The 19,179-nt window shown below is 35.1% G+C and overlaps 1 protein-coding gene across 1 annotated transcript; it reads left to right on the forward strand.

Annotated features, from left to right (window-relative positions):
• The first annotated feature begins 59 nt into the window (after nucleotides 1-59).
• Nucleotides 60-19,179, forward strand: Nmt (N-myristoyl transferase). The gene is made up of 12 exons (XM_071597117.1): nucleotides 60-205; nucleotides 381-483; nucleotides 605-719; nucleotides 2,393-2,517; nucleotides 6,419-6,510; nucleotides 7,154-7,270; nucleotides 8,064-8,274; nucleotides 9,856-9,996; nucleotides 11,901-12,021; nucleotides 16,707-16,852; nucleotides 18,574-18,711; nucleotides 18,839-19,179. Exons 1-12 carry the CDS (start codon nucleotides 108-110, stop codon nucleotides 18,857-18,859), a joined length of 1,428 nt encoding a protein of 475 aa, XP_071453218.1. The 5' UTR covers nucleotides 60-107; the 3' UTR covers nucleotides 18,860-19,179.

The following is a 19,179-nucleotide window of genomic DNA, read 5'->3' on the forward strand; positions in this document are numbered from 1 at the left end:
TGAAGGGGGCGCCGTTGAGGATCACCTGTGACATCTATCGCACTTTAACTGAAGCACGATAGAAACGACTCGCTCTGCGACCTCCTAGAAAGAATTAATGAGGAGATATGGGTGACAAAAATGTATCTCAATCAGCTAATGCAGAAGAAAATGGACCTTGCACTTCCCAAGACGAAGCACATGAAAAGGATTCCAAATCGAAAAGGTGAATATTATTTTAATATATATTTAATTATTATCGGGAACTTGTATCCACCCCCTACATGTTCTACCTATGAACAATTTTTTAAAGGAATAGTTTGTGTAGTGAAATTTAAATATTTAATGGGCATACTTGCGGCCTTTATTTTTAATTAAATCGCTCCTTTTTGTTTGTATAGTTCGAAGAAAAGAAACAGGAAGAAGAACAAAAACCCTGAAAAATTGTCAGACGGTGTTCTTGATGACGGGGAACTTCAAGCCGGCCGAAATGTTTCCATACAGGTATCCGATATTTTTCTGATTTATAGAATATTCCCTGCCTCAATATCTTTTTATATTTGTCGTCAGTTTTGCTGGGATATGCTTTTAATCACGGATATTAATGATATTCTTTATATTCAAGGATATCCGCCTGGCCATGGAAATCCTATCATTCCAACAAAAGCCGGCAAAGACAACCGAAGAAGCTTTACAGAAACAATATCAGTTCTGGAGTACGCAGCCGGTTCCAAAAATGGGTATGTAATTTTTTATGGGTTGGCTAATGCACGTTTTTCTTGTTTGTGTTGGGATATCATCCCGATTATCATTTTAGTTGGAGACACTTTATTATATCTTTAAACTGACCTGCCTATTTGTATTTGCCTACTGGTTGTTGATCCAAATTCCCTTGCATTGTTGGTGTCCGTATAGTGTATTTTTTTAAAGTAGCTTCAGTGATTGATATCCAAATTGCAAGTTGGGTTAATATAATTCCTAGACACCTAATCAAACGGAAGGCAATTAATTCATTGTTCGTTGATGACGAGTGTACCTTCTGTAAAAGAACCTCGCAGTTTATGTATAAGAAATTTCGAATGAAGGTTTCCACAGTTAGTTCTCATGAATAAGTTTGCAAGTACATCTCATTATTAGGAAATATTTCCAATGCACCTCTCAATTTTACCAGGTTGTTTCTAGGAAGTGCTGACACGTTTTATATAAATTCTTTCATATTTCAAGATAAGTATAAACTTGGTTAGTGGAATTGTCTTACGTGGATTATTTTTCCGCACTTATGTATTTTTGGGAATACGGTATCAATGGTATTATACAGCTTTCGGTCAGCTTACCTAATTGTAATTTCTCTTCTTAATAACTCCACTTAAATTTTTGTACCGTCTTGGATGGTAGGTTGTTAATCATTCATCATCAATTGAACTTGTCTAGAATATTTGACCAATTATATTTTATGAATTTGTAGTATAAGACGTCACACATATCATCGTTTCACATCCCTAAAGACTCTGTTGGATAGTATAGTGTGGTGTGCGACTTTCTGGTGTTGACATTTCTAGCAGCACAAACACTAGTTTCATTAGGTATAAACTTTAAGTGCCTGGGAAAACCCAGGAAAATTACTTGAGATTAAGGTCCACCTTAGTGCTTTAAGTCTGTGATAAACTCTTAAAAATGTGTCAGATTGATTGCTGAGGGTAGAGTACATGAATAAACCACATAGCATTTGAAAGCCACACATTTTATGGTAGGAGGACTAATTTCTTCCTCTTTTCCTCCTACAATTCCCATTGGTTTGACTGCAAGTGTTCGGAGCCCTTGCCTGAATTTGAACTCCTAAGTCCATAATGAGGTCTACCCACTGGCTACTAAGCCTCTTCTGAATCTAGTTGCCAATAGTCACAGCTCTTAAATGTGCTTTTGTGTTATCCTATTTTTATTGAGAAAAATTAAATTGTATCATAAGCCCCTGTGGTGTGCCTCTAAATAATAAATGTATAGTCTCAACATGGAAGATATTTATTTTGATTATTTGTTCTTTACTTTAGTTCCTAAAAATTGGCCATGTGTTACTTATAAGTAGTTTCCCCTAGTTTTTGTCTCATTCACTATGGTGTAAGTTTGTTAACTTTGATAAATTCGAAATTTCAAAACAAAGCTTATATTTCCTTTGTCTCTTCATTAGCAAGGGTAAATAAAAATCTCTGTTTGATAGATTTTATGACTTACCTTCAGGAATGTTCACAGTTTCCCTTCAGAGAGACATAGGCGTAAAGTTGTCTAGCCATTATGGGCATATGCAACAAATCTTGTATGCAAATGTTAAACAGTTGAGTTTTTAGCTCAATGTCCCCATGAAGGGGTTTCTCTTAAATTTTCTCCTCAGGTACTTAATGCTTGACGTTTCTTGCAGATGAAAAAATAACAAGCAATGAAGCAATCGAGCCAGACAAGCAAATACCTGAGATTAGACAGGAGCCTTACACATTACCTGAAGGTTTCCACTGGGATACACTCAATTTGGATGACCCACTTGTGGTAAGTTTATCCCAATGCTCTCTTTAAATCACCTTCAATTTCAAGGATGTGATTTCTTCTACTTCTTTTCAACGGTGTGCTTTGGTCAAGTTTAATGTAATGTTTTGTGCAATATATGTGTTGAGGGATCAAAAGAAATTTTTAATTTCTGCTACACAAGGCAAATCTGTGAGCATTGACAAAAAAGGACAGTAAGTAAGTTTGTGATAAAAGTTTCCTGTGTTCATCAATGAGCCATACCTGGAAGTTGCACATGCTATTTTCCTGGAAATTATCATGTGAAACTTCACAACGATTGATAGTCTAGTCTAAAGAAGAGGGTGGCAGAAAGATAAACACCAAGTTCTGAATAAAATTACTATTGTAAGCCATCAAATAGTCATCAAATATCAACATAAATGCACATATTGCTCTAGCGTTGATTCATCCCATCTTATTTTGATTTTCAACACTTCTTAAATTCTTCTTAGTTCTTCTTAAATGTGGATTAAGTGGTTTTGCGGCTTTTTTAATTTTGTCCAGGTTTTATAGAATTGTCAAAACTTAAAGAAACTCAAAAAGTTACCCTAAACTTCCCCCTACAGTGTTTTCACCCAAGGAAATCAATACATTTGAATGCCTATGTCACTTTTTCTAGGGTAGTATCCCATGTTGGAAGTGGTTAGAAAAATATTGGGGGAAGAGGTAATTAAGACAGTCTCTGCTAACACCCTGCCACAACACACATTCCTTAATTTGTATTTACATTTTAGGCAAAATATACCCATCTACAGTGATCTGAGAGGAATCATAGCAATAACAAAGTTTGACTGATATTTGAGGATGTTTAAGTTTCTTCCATTTTATGAGAGGAGAAACATTCCTGGGCCGTCGTAGACCTGCATACAGACATATATAGCTTTTGTGAAAGTCAAGATGACTCAATATCAAGATGTTTCAATGACTGAATCTGTGAGATTCAGTCATTGAAATGACCATTTTGCAGGAGGGAGGTTTTTATCGGGAAAATAGATGTTGAGGCTTTCCATGAATATCGGTTGAGATTTAATATTTGTTGGGTATGATAAGACGTCAATACAGGGTGCTAGGGCAGGGTTAGCTAGAATTTCATTTGGATCTCTTGCCATTGGTGGGTGGGAATTGTCATGGGTGGCGAAAAGGAAGTTAGGCATTCCTTATTTTTGAATGGAAAAGAATATGGGTTAGAAGAGTATTTAAAGAGTGTTGCTAGGTTGTTTGCTCCAAGCATTTAAATTATTCATCAAGCACCTGTACAGTTCACTGGATTATTGTATATTCTCTTTCCATTGACCTGTCTGATAATACCACGTAAGAAAGGAAATAGGTGAAGGAGATGGTGTGCGTGTACATGTGCATTGAATGAATGGAGCAGCCACTGATTATGATTTAGGTGAATTTTAACTAGTTTTGAATGTTACACATTGATGAAGTGAATTTGGTGAGCTCATTTACTCCTGCCTACGAGGGTAAACCCAGAAGTATCCGACCCAACAAAGAAAACCAACATTTTGGAAAAAAATGTATTTATTTTTCAACATAATCTACTTTCAGCTCTATGCACTTTTCCCGGCGATGTTCAATAAGTTGGATACCCTTTTTATGATAAGAAATGTCTTGCTCCTCAAAATATCCATTAGCAGCCTACATCAGTTCTTCACGGTTGGAAAATCTTTGACCACCGGGACATTTTTTCAAGTTTGTGAACAGAAAATAATCCAAGGGGGCTAAATCTGGTGAATAGGTTGCATGAGGTAACAATTCAAACTTTAATTTATGAATTTTGGCCATTGCAATTAGGGAGTTGTGAGCTGGTCCTCTGTCTTGATGAAACAACACTTTCTTCTTAGCCGAATTTGGCCGCTTTTGCTTGATTTCTTCGCTCAAATGCTGCAATAAATTCACATAGTACTCACCGTTAATAGTTTTTCCTTTTTCAAGATAGTCAATGAAAATTATCCCATGCACATGCCAAGAAACCCATGCCATGACCTTGCCTGCAGATTAAATGGTCTTTGCCTTCCTTGGAGACAGTTTTTCCTCTTAAATCCATCATTTTGATTATTCTTTTGTCTCGGGTGTGAACTAATGGACCCATGTTTCATCCATGCTTATGAGACGGCGCAAAAATTCTACTTTGTTTCTGTGAAACTTTGCTAAACACTCGATTGAATCGTCTTCCAGACGCTGGTTTTGCTCAAGTGTGAGCAAATGTGGCACCCATCTTGCACACCGCTTTCTCATGTCCAAATGTTCAGTTAATATGCAATGTATTGCACTTTTTGAAATGCCTACTATGTCTGCTAGCTCATGTACTTTCAGTCGACGATCATCCAGCATCACTCCGTGGATTTTCTTCACTATTTCTGAAGCCGTCACCTCATTTGGTCAACTGATGCAATGCTTGTCTTGACAGCTTGTACCGCCTCGTTTTAGTGCTACCCTATGTTTTACTGCTGTAAACGAAGGAGCGGACTCACTCAGCATAGAGTTCAGTTCAGCTTTTATATTGGTTGAGACGAGGCCTTTAGAATAAAAGTATTGTGTCACATAACGATGACCAATTTTCTACATTTTCACAAATTCACCTGAAAACGTACACTATTGATGGCTGCTGAACAAATACTAAACAATGTAGCATCTTCAATCTTCAATCAAATAATGGCATACAGATGAACTGATATTAGAATTCTAATATCATTTGAGTCAATATCTCACCGACACTATCATGACAGTGTGATGAACTGTTAATTTGCATTATTTAAAACCTGAAAAAATGGAATTTAGTTATTTTCCTTTTATTCATCCATTTCTCTCTCTTCATTCATCGGTGTGAATAAACAAAGTTTATTGTTGAAGGAATTTTTTATCAATCTTCAAGTGTCATTTGATTATTACTTTACACTAAAAGAAGAAATATGGGGTATGGATCACTATGCCCCTGACTCAAAGAAATAATGCTGCTACTATTGCGTCCATTGTTAACTGGTTTGAAGATCCCATTTTGGCAGAAATTCCCAGTATTTCTTGAGTATTTGAGGCTCTATAAATATTATTTCATGTAATATAACTGCCTTTTCCCACCATGGCTAGGGAGGAATGAATACTTTAAATAAGTGCGAGGTAGTTGATATGATTATTTCTTTTCTATTGATATTACTCAACCATCTAGTCCAGTAAACCCATAACTTTATCCTAAAAAAATTGGCACAAAAGAGAATCAAGGAAATAATTTATAATATACATAGAATCCAATAGAAGAATACATAGAGGCCAGTCTCTCAGGTACGAAGATGAAAATACCAAAATGGTAATATAAACTTAGCGTTCATCTGGTGATAGTATTATCTCATCCCAAACAATGCCCTTCTATTTTGTATGGAGAAGTCAGATTTCAGAAAAATCGAGGACAACACATTAGAAATTAGAAATAGGCTATGATCCCCAGAAATTTCTTCTTTCTCAAACAATGAAAATTAAATTAATGGTATTTTCAATACAGGCTGAAATGGCATGGTGCAGCAGCAAGAATTTTAGATATATTTGTGCCTTAGATTCACCAATGCTCATACACTTTGACAGTAATCATCTGGGTGTTGATTAATTTAGTAAGGGTAGAAATAGCTCTCACAATACTGCGTGAAATTCTCACACCAGAGGAAGGCTAGTTCCTTTCTTAGTTATGACCATTGGTTTCCTGAAAGATTAATGCCCATAAAAGCATTTAGTTTCAGTTAAACTAGAGATGTCTAGGCTTCACCTGTAGAATATGCTGAGCAATGACTCTGCCAAATAAAAGGATTATTTTATAAGCTATGTGATGACTTGAATCTGGTATCCCTTTAATCATCTCTCACTTTATTCTCTTATCTTACCCAACCAGTTGAAGGAGCTTTACACATTGCTGAATGAAAACTATGTGGAAGATGATGACAGCCTCTTCAGGTTTGATTATCCATCAGAGTTCCTTAAATGGTTAGTTTCATTCATTTCAGATTATGTAAATTATCCAGTGCAAGATTGCTTCTGTAGTGTGTGCAAATAAGGATATCTTCTTGCAATTGGTTATCTGCTGTGCTTTGCTTCTAGCATTTGCATTTTGTTCTGCATGGTCGGCAATAGGTTTTTAATAATATTACTTTATTCTTCAACAATAAACACCATGCAAATGCAGTTGCAAAGAATAGGATACTTGACAGTAGAAAAAATTATAACAGGTTTTTATTATGCATTTGGAATTCCTTAAAAAAATTTCATCCAAGTCATAGTCTCTTGAATTGAAACTAGTCTCAAGATTTATTAATGCTTATTAATATATTTCTGCCTACTACTTGTCTAGTAATTTACTGTAAAATCCTTGATTTTGTCTTTAATGAAATTTGATTCACTTTACTACAAAGGGGACAACCAAATTTAAAAGAAATGTAAAACTACCAAAATGTTTTTGGTGACAGGATAAAGTTTAATTGCGCATTGATGTGAATGCACCAACACTTGCCTTAAATCATTGTGTGTACACTTTTTTCTCGTTATAATTGAAGTTTTTAGATCTTTTGAAAATGAGTGTTGATGTGAATATTGTATGCATACTGTAGTACATTAATGTTTGAAATAACAGGGCTCTGCAACCACCTGGATGGCTCAAAGATTGGCACTGTGGAGTGCGGGTGACAAAAAGTGGGAGGCTAGTTGGTTTCATCAGTGCAATACCAGCATCGATGAAGATATATGAACAGTAAGTGCATTACAAAGTGAGGAAGTTGACTATGTTTGATCACTAGTATATGATGAGCAACCAGCACCCACTAAATGTGATTTGATATTGTGAAAAGATTCTTTAAAAAATTGTAAATCGAAGCTAATATCTTTGATGAAAATATCAGCTTGCATATATGTATATCACCGCTAACATTGCTTAACATGTTAACCATTTACTATAATTATAGTATATCCCAATGAATGAGAACATTTTAGCAAAATTTATAGAGGGATCAAATTGATTTATTTAGCTTTCATTGGTTATCACTAGATTTGATGACATCAAATTTATTTTATCAACCTTAAATGCAGTAATTCCATGCTAAATATATGTTCATGTGACATGAAATTCACATTGATATGAACAGCCAACCATGGGCATATTCCCATTGTAATATAGCTTTATTTTTTAATTGAAGAATTCACTAATTTGGGAGAATCAATTTAAATATTTATATTAAGAACTCTCTATGGTACAATTTGGAATGCATTGCTTATGGTTGATTATTTATGCATGGTGTCAGCCAAACTTGGGAATTATTATTATGTGAATGTAATATTGTGGATTTTGCTGGTCTTAAAAATTGTCATTGAGGTATTGAATTAACTACTTGTCATTGTGGTGTAATGGATGATTTTCAAAAGTTACTTTAAACTGGTGTATGGCATGTCAGTTTTTTTATTTGATTCAATGTTGGAAATGTTACAAAACCCCAAAATTATTATTCTTAAATTTAATCTCTAATTTTCTTCTCTAATGTGTTCAATAGCATTCAGAAAATGGTGGAAATAAATTTCCTTTGCGTCCATAAGAAGTTACGCTCAAAGCGAGTGGCTCCAGTTCTCATCCGTGAGATCACTAGGCGAGTCAATTTGGCTGGGACATTCCAGGCTGTCTACACTGCTGGTGTGGTATTACCAAAGCCTGTTGGAAGCTGCCGCTATTGGCACCGCTCACTAAATCCGAAGAAGCTAATTGAGGTATTATTCTCTCTAAAGTTTTGAAGTTGTTTGAGTTTGGATTACTAATCTACTTAAAATATCTTAATGCTCATAATGAATAACTGATCGCAGAACTTTTCCACTTGATATCAAGTGAAAAAGTGCTTCAAGTGGAAAAGTGCTGCGATCAGTTATTCATTATGTTCAACTTCCACCACATCATGCCATAAGCTACTCAATTTGTTCCTAATGCTCATTTTTGTGGCTTGCAACTTTGCTCATCAATTGTAGAATATGCAATCTATGAATGGAAAACTATTATATAAAAGTAAATATCTAACTGTGTAGTCTCTTACTAGATTTTATGCATCACAGTCTAATGAAAATGCCTGAAGGAATTTGATGAAAAATGATAGGGTAGTTAAGGTATTTATAGCAAAATATGGTAAATCACGGTAACTGTTATACTATTTGTCTATTGTATATGAGTGTTAATCATTAATTGAACACAAGACACATTTATTGGCATAATACAGAGAACATTCTGTCAATGACAAATTGGATATTTCCATTTAGCAAAAATGTATTAACAGTTTATTGAGAGCATTGATCAATTTTAAGAAGAATGCTTATAGCTAGTAACAATGCATCAGCAGTGTCATAAACAATGCTTATAGCTATGGCATTTTTTGTTATTATGGTCTGTGCTGTGTATCTCTCTTAAATATGGATTCTAATTAATACTGTTCTCAAAAGTTCAGTTTTCTCAATCTGATGCATGAATTTAATGGAAATAATATGACTCTCAAGAGTACAATAGATTGTTGGCCCTAATGAATTTTGTACAAATATAACTTTTCTCTATATTAATGTGTCTTGGAATTCGATACCTTAATTTTAATAATTCTCTAAGTTGAGAATGAATAGGTGAAGACCCTTTGACTTAATTTTTAGGAAAGAGAAGCTGTTGCATAATGTTCCCCAAATGTTATTAATTTATATTCTACCCATAAATGTCAAATTTTTCAAGATATTGCACTAAACCGGGTGACATTGAGCTTTTTATGTATACATTTAATGAAAGAGAAACATTTGGCAAACTGTGGACTTCTATGGAGTCTCATCAATTCACTTAGTCTATTATAGGAATTATCAAGTCTATTATAGGAATTATCACAAACAAAGTGATTTTAGAAGAAAAATATGGACCTTGTTTCTATTTTCAACTCACAACGAAATAGTGTGTCAAATATTATTATAAACAACACTGACAAAAATGCTCAAATGTAGTCCTTTTTTTTAAGCTGCATAATAGATTTATGCCTGTTTAGAGAGCGACTAAGTGAGTAAATAGATGATATGGGAAAAAAGGGACTAGGAGAGAACTATGTCAGTAGCTTCTTCCTCTGGTCGCATTTGCAATTCATGTCACTTAAACCATGCATTTTAAGCCTTCATCAGTTTTCTGTGGGAATCTTATTGAGCAGGGTGATAAGGATTTATTTGGAACCACAGAATCCTGCATGACAGATTAACCTGGAAATAATTCTTAATATTTGAGGGCTATCATGGTCTACCAAGTAGGGAAATTATTAATGTACCTTTTTTCCTTTCTATTAGGTTAAATTCTCCCATCTAAGTCGCAACATGACTATGCAGAGGACATTGAAACTGCACAAGCTGCCAGACCAAACAAGAACACCAGGCTTCCGCGTAATGAAGCCTTCAGATGTAACCCAAGCTCATCGGCTGCTTGGAGAGGTACAAGATTTTGAAAGGGTGCACAAGTTCTTAAATAATATTTTGCTGCATGCATTTTAAATAAATAACAACAATAAGTGGAGACATACCAATTTTGTTCACTGGATTCCATATGGAGTTAATTAAATGGTAATATCTTCAGTTAGATTCTTGTTTCTTAATTTTGCTTGCTTTTTAGTCAGTTCTGATTCCTTACAAGAAAAATATTATTGTTTACTCATTTTCATATTTCTTACCAATACGTTTTCAGCAATATTGCAACTATTTTCCTGACTCCAGTAATACTAAATTTAATGGATAATTATTTAAATATAAAAGGACTAGTGTTCTGCTTGCACGTGCTGAAAAATATGGCACTACAGTATGTAAATGGAGATCCTGGCCACAAGGTAATAGTGAACACAATGAGCATAAGACAATGTGAAATCTCTGAAGTTAACTGCTATCGCATTATCTGATGAATAAAAATTTTACTTTTTGCAAATATAAGTGGAAAGTTTTTCTCCATCAACTATTAAACCAGGATGCTATTATGAGCCTAAACTTCCTGTGCCATCATAGGTATGGAACTGGGGTATCAGACAAACCACATTGCACGAATATCAAATCTGAATTCGTATTGTTATGAATTCAAGTGTAGTTATTTGATGGTAAATGGAATGGAATCCTCGTAGTTGCATTTTTATTTGAGCGCTTATTAGGTTACTGATTGTAAGTTTTCTATTGAGCTGACCAATATTTGGGATTTCGAGGGTTATTTGAAAAGTTCTTGGAATCGAATAGAAATGAACTACCTCTGTGAAACTTTTTTATTTTTCAATGTAGTCTCCCTGTACACTAATGCACTCAGTCTATCAATGTTCCAATGTCTTGATCCCATCTTGAAAATTAAATACCTTCAAGCCTGCAAAATACCCATCTACTTTGGCTGTTAGTTCTTTGTTTGAAGAGAATCTCTGTCCCCTCGCAAAAATTTTGAGCTTGGGGAAGAGATGGAAATCTGATGGAGCCAGATGAGGCAAATAAGGCAAGTGTGGCAACAATTCGTATCTTAGTTCACATATTTTTGACATGGCTATACTTCACTCATTTGTCCACTTGACAACAGTTGTATATGGAGTGGAGTCCTCCAGAGAGTTTTGAGAGTCGGCGTGAATTTCCTTAGCTTTCATACCTTTCTTTACGAAGTATTTAATCACTTCTCGAATCTCAATTTTTTCTAGCTTCACAAATCACTACACGGGAACAACAACAGAGAGGCATCTGTATCACAGATCTCATCCTAGAGTACTGATGCGTTACTTGTATATTCATGAAGGATTACTCATTAATGCACAGGAAACTCATATTCAATTGTTTTTGGCTCAACTTTGTGGAAGTTCATGTTCATTAAATGAAGAACCCAAATAAAAGTGGTAAAATACATTGTGTTCTTCATTTAATGAACACGGGAAATTTGTTGTGCTAGTGCCGACTGGTAGTGATTCTGAGAACTTTTCAAACTACCCTCATACCTATGGTGCAAGGTGATCTTCTTGGGACAAACAAAAAATAATCTCTTGCTAAATGGTTGCTAATGTCCCTCCTGGATTATGTATTCTCTTCTTAAGTGCAAAATCAAATTTATATTAATTAAGGTTTAATTGTTTTTAGGCTGATATCATGTCTGTCATTCCATATCTGTTTCTGGTAATACAAAAAAATGCTCCATGGTATCCTAGTGTCATCATGAAAATGTATTCCCTGATTACCGCTTGGTGAGAGCCATGTGGAGCATTTAATAATTCAATAAAGCTATTTTCATGACAGAACAATTCTGATAAAATTTAGATTAATATGCTCAACTTGGTTCAGCACCAATGGATGGCTGTAAAAATTAGTGATTACTTCAACTCTTATTTCAGTACCTGATCAAATTTGACCTAGCACCTATGTTCTCAGAGGAAGAATTTCGCCATTGGTTCCTGCCTCAAAGTGGAATAGTTGACAGTTTTGTGGTTGAAGGAGAAAAGGGGGATCTTACTGGTGAGAAAACAGTTAATCCTGTTCTTTCAATTTAATCCTATTGGAAGCAATGTGATAATAATTGTAGTAAGTAATGACCATTTGTGTCTTGTGGGTATTTCAAAATTAATTTTATCATTAAAGAATTTTAAATGCTCAGTGTAATATCAAATTTAGTTTTTCTGGGTCTGGAGAAAGAAATAAGTCAAGCTAATGTGAAATAGAGTTAGAGGGGAATAATATTTTGAATGCATATTCTGATGTTTTCAAAGTATAATTAATCACAAAATTTTTCAAAGAAATTGGAGAAAAATGTGTTGAAAGCATAATAAATAAGCCCTCATCTTGAAAGATGTATTCGATAACCTCTTCATTGAAGTTATTTCATGGGTCATTCAATTAGTCCTTAGAAAAAAGAGAAATTATTTTTGGTAGGTTTTTTTGTGTTTTTCAACTTGATCTTCTTTCAGCTTGGTTCACGTTTCTCCAACTTTTTTATGCGGTCCAAAAAGTAGGATTGCAGGAAGTTCTCAAAATAATCATCTGTGTTACTCGTTCAACCTGAGTCATTTTCGTCCTAGGATTTTTTCAAGTTTGGAAATAAAACAGCCACCGAGGGCTATATCTGGTGAATACAATGAATATTTTTAACGAATGATGTAGTAACTCAAATATTAAATGCATAAGTTACACCATTGAAACTACACAGGTGTGTACCCGTACATTGTCTTGATAGATGAGAATTTTTATCTCTGCCAAATGAGAACAGTTATTCTTGCTTTCATCACTCACCTGTCGCTATAATAATACACAATTCCATTCACCATTTGTCCTTTTTGCTAGTAATTAATGCCGGTCATTCCGCTTGCATCCCAAAAAACTGACAATCACCCATCTTGCGGAGATTTTTTGACATCCGATTTTTTGTGCAAAATTGATGGCAAAGTACTGAGTGATATACCTGTTGCTGCAACTATTTTGCAAATTTTGATTCATCAATCACTGAAATCATGTGAATTTTACCAATCATTTTGAAGGAAGTCACTGGGCATCCTGAATGATGTTCATCATTTGTGGATCTATGGCTATGTTGAAACTCATCTAACCAATGGTGACTAATTGAAAACACAGGTGCAGATGTGCCATGAACTTCGAATTCTGCTTGGATATCTCTTTTTTTATCTATATATAAAGATTTGGTCTGTCAATATCAGGCCTTTTCCCAAATTTCTTTATTATTTTTGTCAAAACTTACAATGCAGCAAAATCATCAAATCGAAATGGCTATATCTCAGTGAAAACACCAATGATTTTGGAAAATCAAAAGAACATGGGTGTTTATCATTTCTTTTAGTATCATGTCAAATGATGCAAAATATGCATGACGAGTACTCAATGTTCACTCTGGAACATAGGTCAAATTGTTAGATTTTCAGTAATAGGCAAGGTAAGGCAAGTAATTCAGCCTTTTCTCCCATTCCTTTGGAGGCGCTGCTCGGATGTACACAGTGAGCATATGGCAAAGCTTTGTTTTCTGCTTTAAATGAGAAGCAATGGAAATCACGTGAGACTTTATCTCAGTGATAACAGATTCATGAGAAACGAACTGTGGAGACCAGTGCGACTGTAGGTTAGGAGGAGGGGGGAAGAAATGTGCCTGGGGATTCATGCTCATGTCATTCTAAAAGATGCTATGTTCAGAATTTCCTTCTTTTGAAATTAAAGTTAATATAATTGAAAATACTCATGAAAATTGATGACGTAGGATTTCCATATACTGTTAAATCGCCACTTATCATTATAATTTTCCAGAAAATCAATGAAAGTTTTGGCAAGCTATGCTGTCTAAATAAATATGTGCTATTCGCATTAAAATCCTCTGGTGAATACATTGGGCACTGTAAGTTTCTTCGTACTTTTCTCTTCCTCTCACCCATCCCTTCTGTTCTCTCTAATTTTCTCCTGATAATTTCACATTCAGAGAGCACAGAGGATGAGGAATCCAACAATAGGTCATAGTGGGCATCCCCATCTCACACCCTTGCCTAATACTGACAATCCTGACTCTCCATCCGCCACATGCACCTAAGCAGTCAGAGGCATGTTCAGGTTGTGGATAAGTTTCCTATCCCTCCAATCTTCTTTTATCTTCTATAGTGCAATAATTAATTCTTACCAATTCACTCCATCAAATTTATTCTCGAAATCCTCAAAACTAATAATTTTATCATGACTGTTTTATATGTTCTAATATATTAGTTACTTTACAACTTCAACAGTGCAGCTCTCCCCTCCCTTACACCAAGCTGATCATCCATTAATTTTACCTCCTCTCAGTTCTCTTGTTGATGATTTTAAGCTCCGCCTTAGCTGCATGTGAAATGAAACATATTATTCTATAGTACTCTTATATAGCTTCCTTTCAATTTTTTGGTTTGCGTACCGATACTGATCTGACACCCTACGGCTGAATTTCTAATTTGTTTATAATGCTGTAATCCTCTCTCTCTGTTGTAAACAAAAATATCTGTACCTAAACTATCGCAATCAACATCATATTCCATTTCTGTGTGTAAATTTTCCATCCTAATAGAAATATTTTCCATTCAGATCCTCTTTGCATTCTTTTTATCTCTCTTAAATATTTTCTGGTTCAATTAATAATAGTCCTGATGCAGCTTTAATAATGTGCACAAAGTTTCTTTCTTGTTTCCTAATGATACTTTCACCTTCCCGTGCAATGCAGCGATTACCTTCCGTTGTAAACTTTCCTTATCTTCCACCCCTCTTCTTTGACCCCTTTCGTTTCCTTCCTTAGTTTATAATTTATCTCCTATACATATATCCATGTGCCTATTTACATGTATGTACCCAACCATATTATAGTCTATATAGCTAGTATCTCAATGAAATTAGGAATACAAAGTAACTTTCCACTGTTCTTTATTAGCGTACAACCGGTTTCAACGCTCAAGCGTCATCATCAGGTACCCTCATGGTACCTGATGATGACGCTTGAGCGTTGGAAACCGGTTGTACGCTAATAAAGAACAGTGGAAAGTTACTTTGTATTCCTAATTTCATTAACATGAATTTCCACAAGGTTGAGCCAGAAACAATTGAATAGCTAGTATCTCTGTGAATCCATAGGCATTGTCACCTATGCTTACATTTTTTAGCATGTAAACCATTTTTTCTTAATGATAAATCCTTTTTCTAATTTCTTTCTACCGCGAGTTATTCCTTACTCCTATACTGTGGTCACCCCTCACACTTCCATCCCTCCTTTCACCCATAGTCTCATTTCAATCCCCAATGACTATCAGATGTTTCCTTCCACAAACACCCACAATTATTTCCTCTAATTGATCACATACTCATGCTTATAAAAATAAGTGACCTGAATTAAAATCTAGATAAAACGGCAACTAGCATATACACTACGTATGAAGTATTCTTCATCAGTAACTACACAATATCTTTTCACTGGTGCAAAAACCGTCGATAGCCGAAAGGAGGAAGGTGTTTTTTAGTATCCATATTCAGTCTTATGAATCTTTCAGGATTTTTGTGGTAGCTAATGTTTTTTTTCTGACTAAGTCTCCAATGTAAAAAGTTTTCTCTTTTCAATTATGAGTGTACTTTCATATTGTGGTCAGATGTTACTCTGGAAGATTCAACTTTCTTGCAGGTCAACTACATGTAAATCTTGTAGAATTTCATCCTTGATTTTCTGGTTAATGTGCCGGCAGATTCTTCGACTATGATTTTTTAAATATATTCAGGTTTCATCAATATTCAAGTGATTTGTGAAAAAAATAATTTTAACCGACAAATATCTGTAAGTAGAACATAATGAAAACCAAATTGTGTGGGTTGGGGTAGAGCATTGGAATAATGGCCGGAGGGCCCAGGTTCAATTCCTGGGCAAGCCTCTCTGGGCACCTGCAGCTCCACCCTAGCTATGTGATGTTTTGGGTACCACATCTTCTGGGGAAACCATAACCAGCAAAGGGAAAGTAACTGGCCCTCTAACCCTGATGTGTGAATTTACACGGATGTAGGGCTTAGTCCTGGGTGAACTCCACCATCACCTCCCAAACTGAACTTTTGGTTGATCACTGTCTTTATCATTTTTTATGGTAATGTAAACAAATTTGGATTGCCATGCTAGATCTTGATTTAAAATGGTACAGTGTTAAATATTAAATGCCTAGTAGCTCCATGTATTCATAAATGCGCATTTAAAACTTATATTCACCATTCATACCTACAGTGGTAAACCAATACCAAGGACAAAAATAAAGAAATTAATATTTTGTACTCATAATTTTATGCCTTTTCCACATCACACATGCTAATGGTTATTGTTCCTGCTGCCATTTTCCGTTGGATGGATTGCATAGTATACACATTGATAAAGTACTTGGCACAAGAGTAATATTGTGAGTTGTGACTGATAAGGCATTTTATATTTAACAAAATAAATAGTGATAATGGCAATGAAAAAATAATGCTTGATGAATTGGCATATTCTGGTAAATCAAATCATTTCCTTTTTTAGTAAAAATTTTATGTTAAGAAGATGTAAGTCCCTGATCATTAATATTTACTCCTGAGAAAGATTTATTTCGTGAAACAACTATAGGGAAGGAAAAATAAATAAATATCCTCTCTCAATAATATGGTTTTTTTACATATTTCAGATTTTGTCAGTTATTACACATTGCCTTCAACCGTGATGCATCACCCGATCCATAAATCGCTGAAGGCTGCCTATTCTTTTTACAATGTGTCGACCAAAACCAATTGGGTGGACCTTATGGGGGACGCTCTTGTGTCTGCTAAAAATGTAAGTGTTTGGTGTATTTTGATTGAGATCTTGATGACAATTTTCTGTGAAGCTTTCATTCCCATTATTCTGTACTCAGGGCTAATGTAGAATTTTCATAATAGTAAAAAATTGTGCATCATTTATTAATACTGAGTCATTTAGCGATCCACTGTGCATGCACTAGGGAGCCTTGATTTCTATTAACTCAGAGAGACATGGAACATTGTTATATAAAAATAAGTTAACTACCAATTCTTTTAAATACGAGGGAAATCCCAGAAGTGCCCGACCCAACAAAGAAAACGTAAACATTTTGGAAGAAAATGTATTTATTTTTCAACATCCTTTCAGCTCCATACTCTTTTCCCAGCGATGTTCAATAAGTTTGATACCCTTTTTATGATAAGAAAGGTGTTGCTTCTCAAAATAGCCATTAACTACCGACATCACTTCTTCACTGTTGGAAAATCTTTGTCCACCGAGCCATTTTTTCAAGTTTGCGAACAGAAAATAATCCGAGGGGGCTCAATCTGGTGAATAGGGTGCATGACATAACAATTCAAACTTAAATTCATGAATTTTGGCCATTGCAATAAGGGAGTTGTAAGCTGGTCTACTGTCTTGATGAAGCAACACTTTCTTCTTAGCCAAATGCGGCCACTTTTGCTTGATTTCTCCGCTCAAATGTTGCAACAGGTTTGCATAATACTCGCTGTTGATAGTTTTTCCTTTTTCATGATAGTCAATGAAAATTATCCCACAGGCATCCCAAAAAACCAACGCCAAGACCTTGCCTGCTGATGATATGGTCTTTTTCTCTTTGGAGCCAGTTCTCCCTATTCAGTCTATTGTTTTGATTGTTCTTTTGTCCCTTGTGTGAAGTAATGGACCCATGTTTCATCCATGGTTATGAATCAGTGCAAAAATTCTGCTTTGTTGTTTTGAAAATTTGCACTTTTTGAAATGCCTACATGTCTGCTAGCTCGTGCACTTTCATTTAACGATCATCCAGTATCACTTAGTGGATTTTCTTCACTGTTTCTGGAGTTGTCACCTCATTTGGTCGATCAATGCAATGCTTGTTTTGACAGCACGTACAGCCTTGTATAAACCATGCTACCCAGTTTTACTGTTCTAAATGAAGGTGCAGACTCATCCAGAGTAAATCCAGGTCAGCTTTTATATTGGTTGGGCTGTGGCCTTTCAAATGAAAGGATTGTGTCACATGACAATGACCAATTTTCTCAAATTTACTGAAAACGTTCACTATTCATGGCTGCCAAACAACTACTAAACAACATAGGGTCTTCAAACTAGAAACATATGCTTTATAGATTGCATACTCTAATACTGTGATATTTTTAAACAACTGCCGCCATCTCTAGGTCAGGTCGGGTACTTCTGGGCCTTCCCATTTAAATGCTAAAAAGAAAGTTCTTAACGTATGAAATCATCTTCATAATGGATGAAGTGATATCATTCTGATGTGATATCTATTCCTGTTGCCTATAAATATCTTACAGACTAGTGTAGTGGTGGGATTAAGGGGAATTCAGGATGTGGAATAGGGCATTGCATATTACACTAAAGCTATTTATGTTTTGCTCGAGAATTGATTTTCTTTGGGGTAAAACCCGAGGCCTAGTTTTTTGCCCCTTGCTAGTGGAAAATTTACCCACCTTAAGTTCAAGCAAATATGGTAATAGTTAATCTCCTCATCTTGTGCCTATTTTTTGCAGAGTGGCTTTGATGTTTTCAATGCCTTGGATTTAATGGAGAACAAGAAGTTTCTGAAACCATTAAAATTTGGCATTGGAGATGGATATCTACAGTACTATCTCTATAATTGGCGATGTCCATCTATGCCTCCCAACAAGGTATGTTTATAACAAATTTTGTGTTTTTTGCAACTGTGACTACTTGATTGATACTCTGTCAAATATCTTAAATTTTTGACTTTATCATCCAAATGCCATTTTTAATATTGAGTCCTATTTCTTTTAGATTGGCTTGGTGCTTCACTAGACAAAAATGGAGGAGGAATCAATTACCCTTGCTTGCAAAAAGAAAGATAACATCATTGTATTCTATCACAAAGTTAGTTATTTCAGCAATTTCCCCACATGAAATAGAAGTCATTTTTATAATCTTTTCATTGGTCAGAATTCAGGTGTAATTGTGACTTTATGTTCAAATGCAGTTTGGCTGGAGACTTTGTATCACCATTGAACCTTACAAAAATCGTGTGAAAGTTACATATTAAAGTGATTCTGTTGCAATATTGTGATTTATTGGTCCCAATGACATTTTCAATAATAACACCATTCAATCTTGGAAAAATGATG

The sequence above is a fragment of the Hetaerina americana genome, unplaced genomic scaffold (assembly GCF_022747635.1).
Source record: "Hetaerina americana unplaced genomic scaffold, ioHetAmer1.1.p SCAF_10, whole genome shotgun sequence".
In the NCBI taxonomy this organism is placed as follows: domain Eukaryota; kingdom Metazoa; phylum Arthropoda; class Insecta; order Odonata; family Calopterygidae; genus Hetaerina; species Hetaerina americana.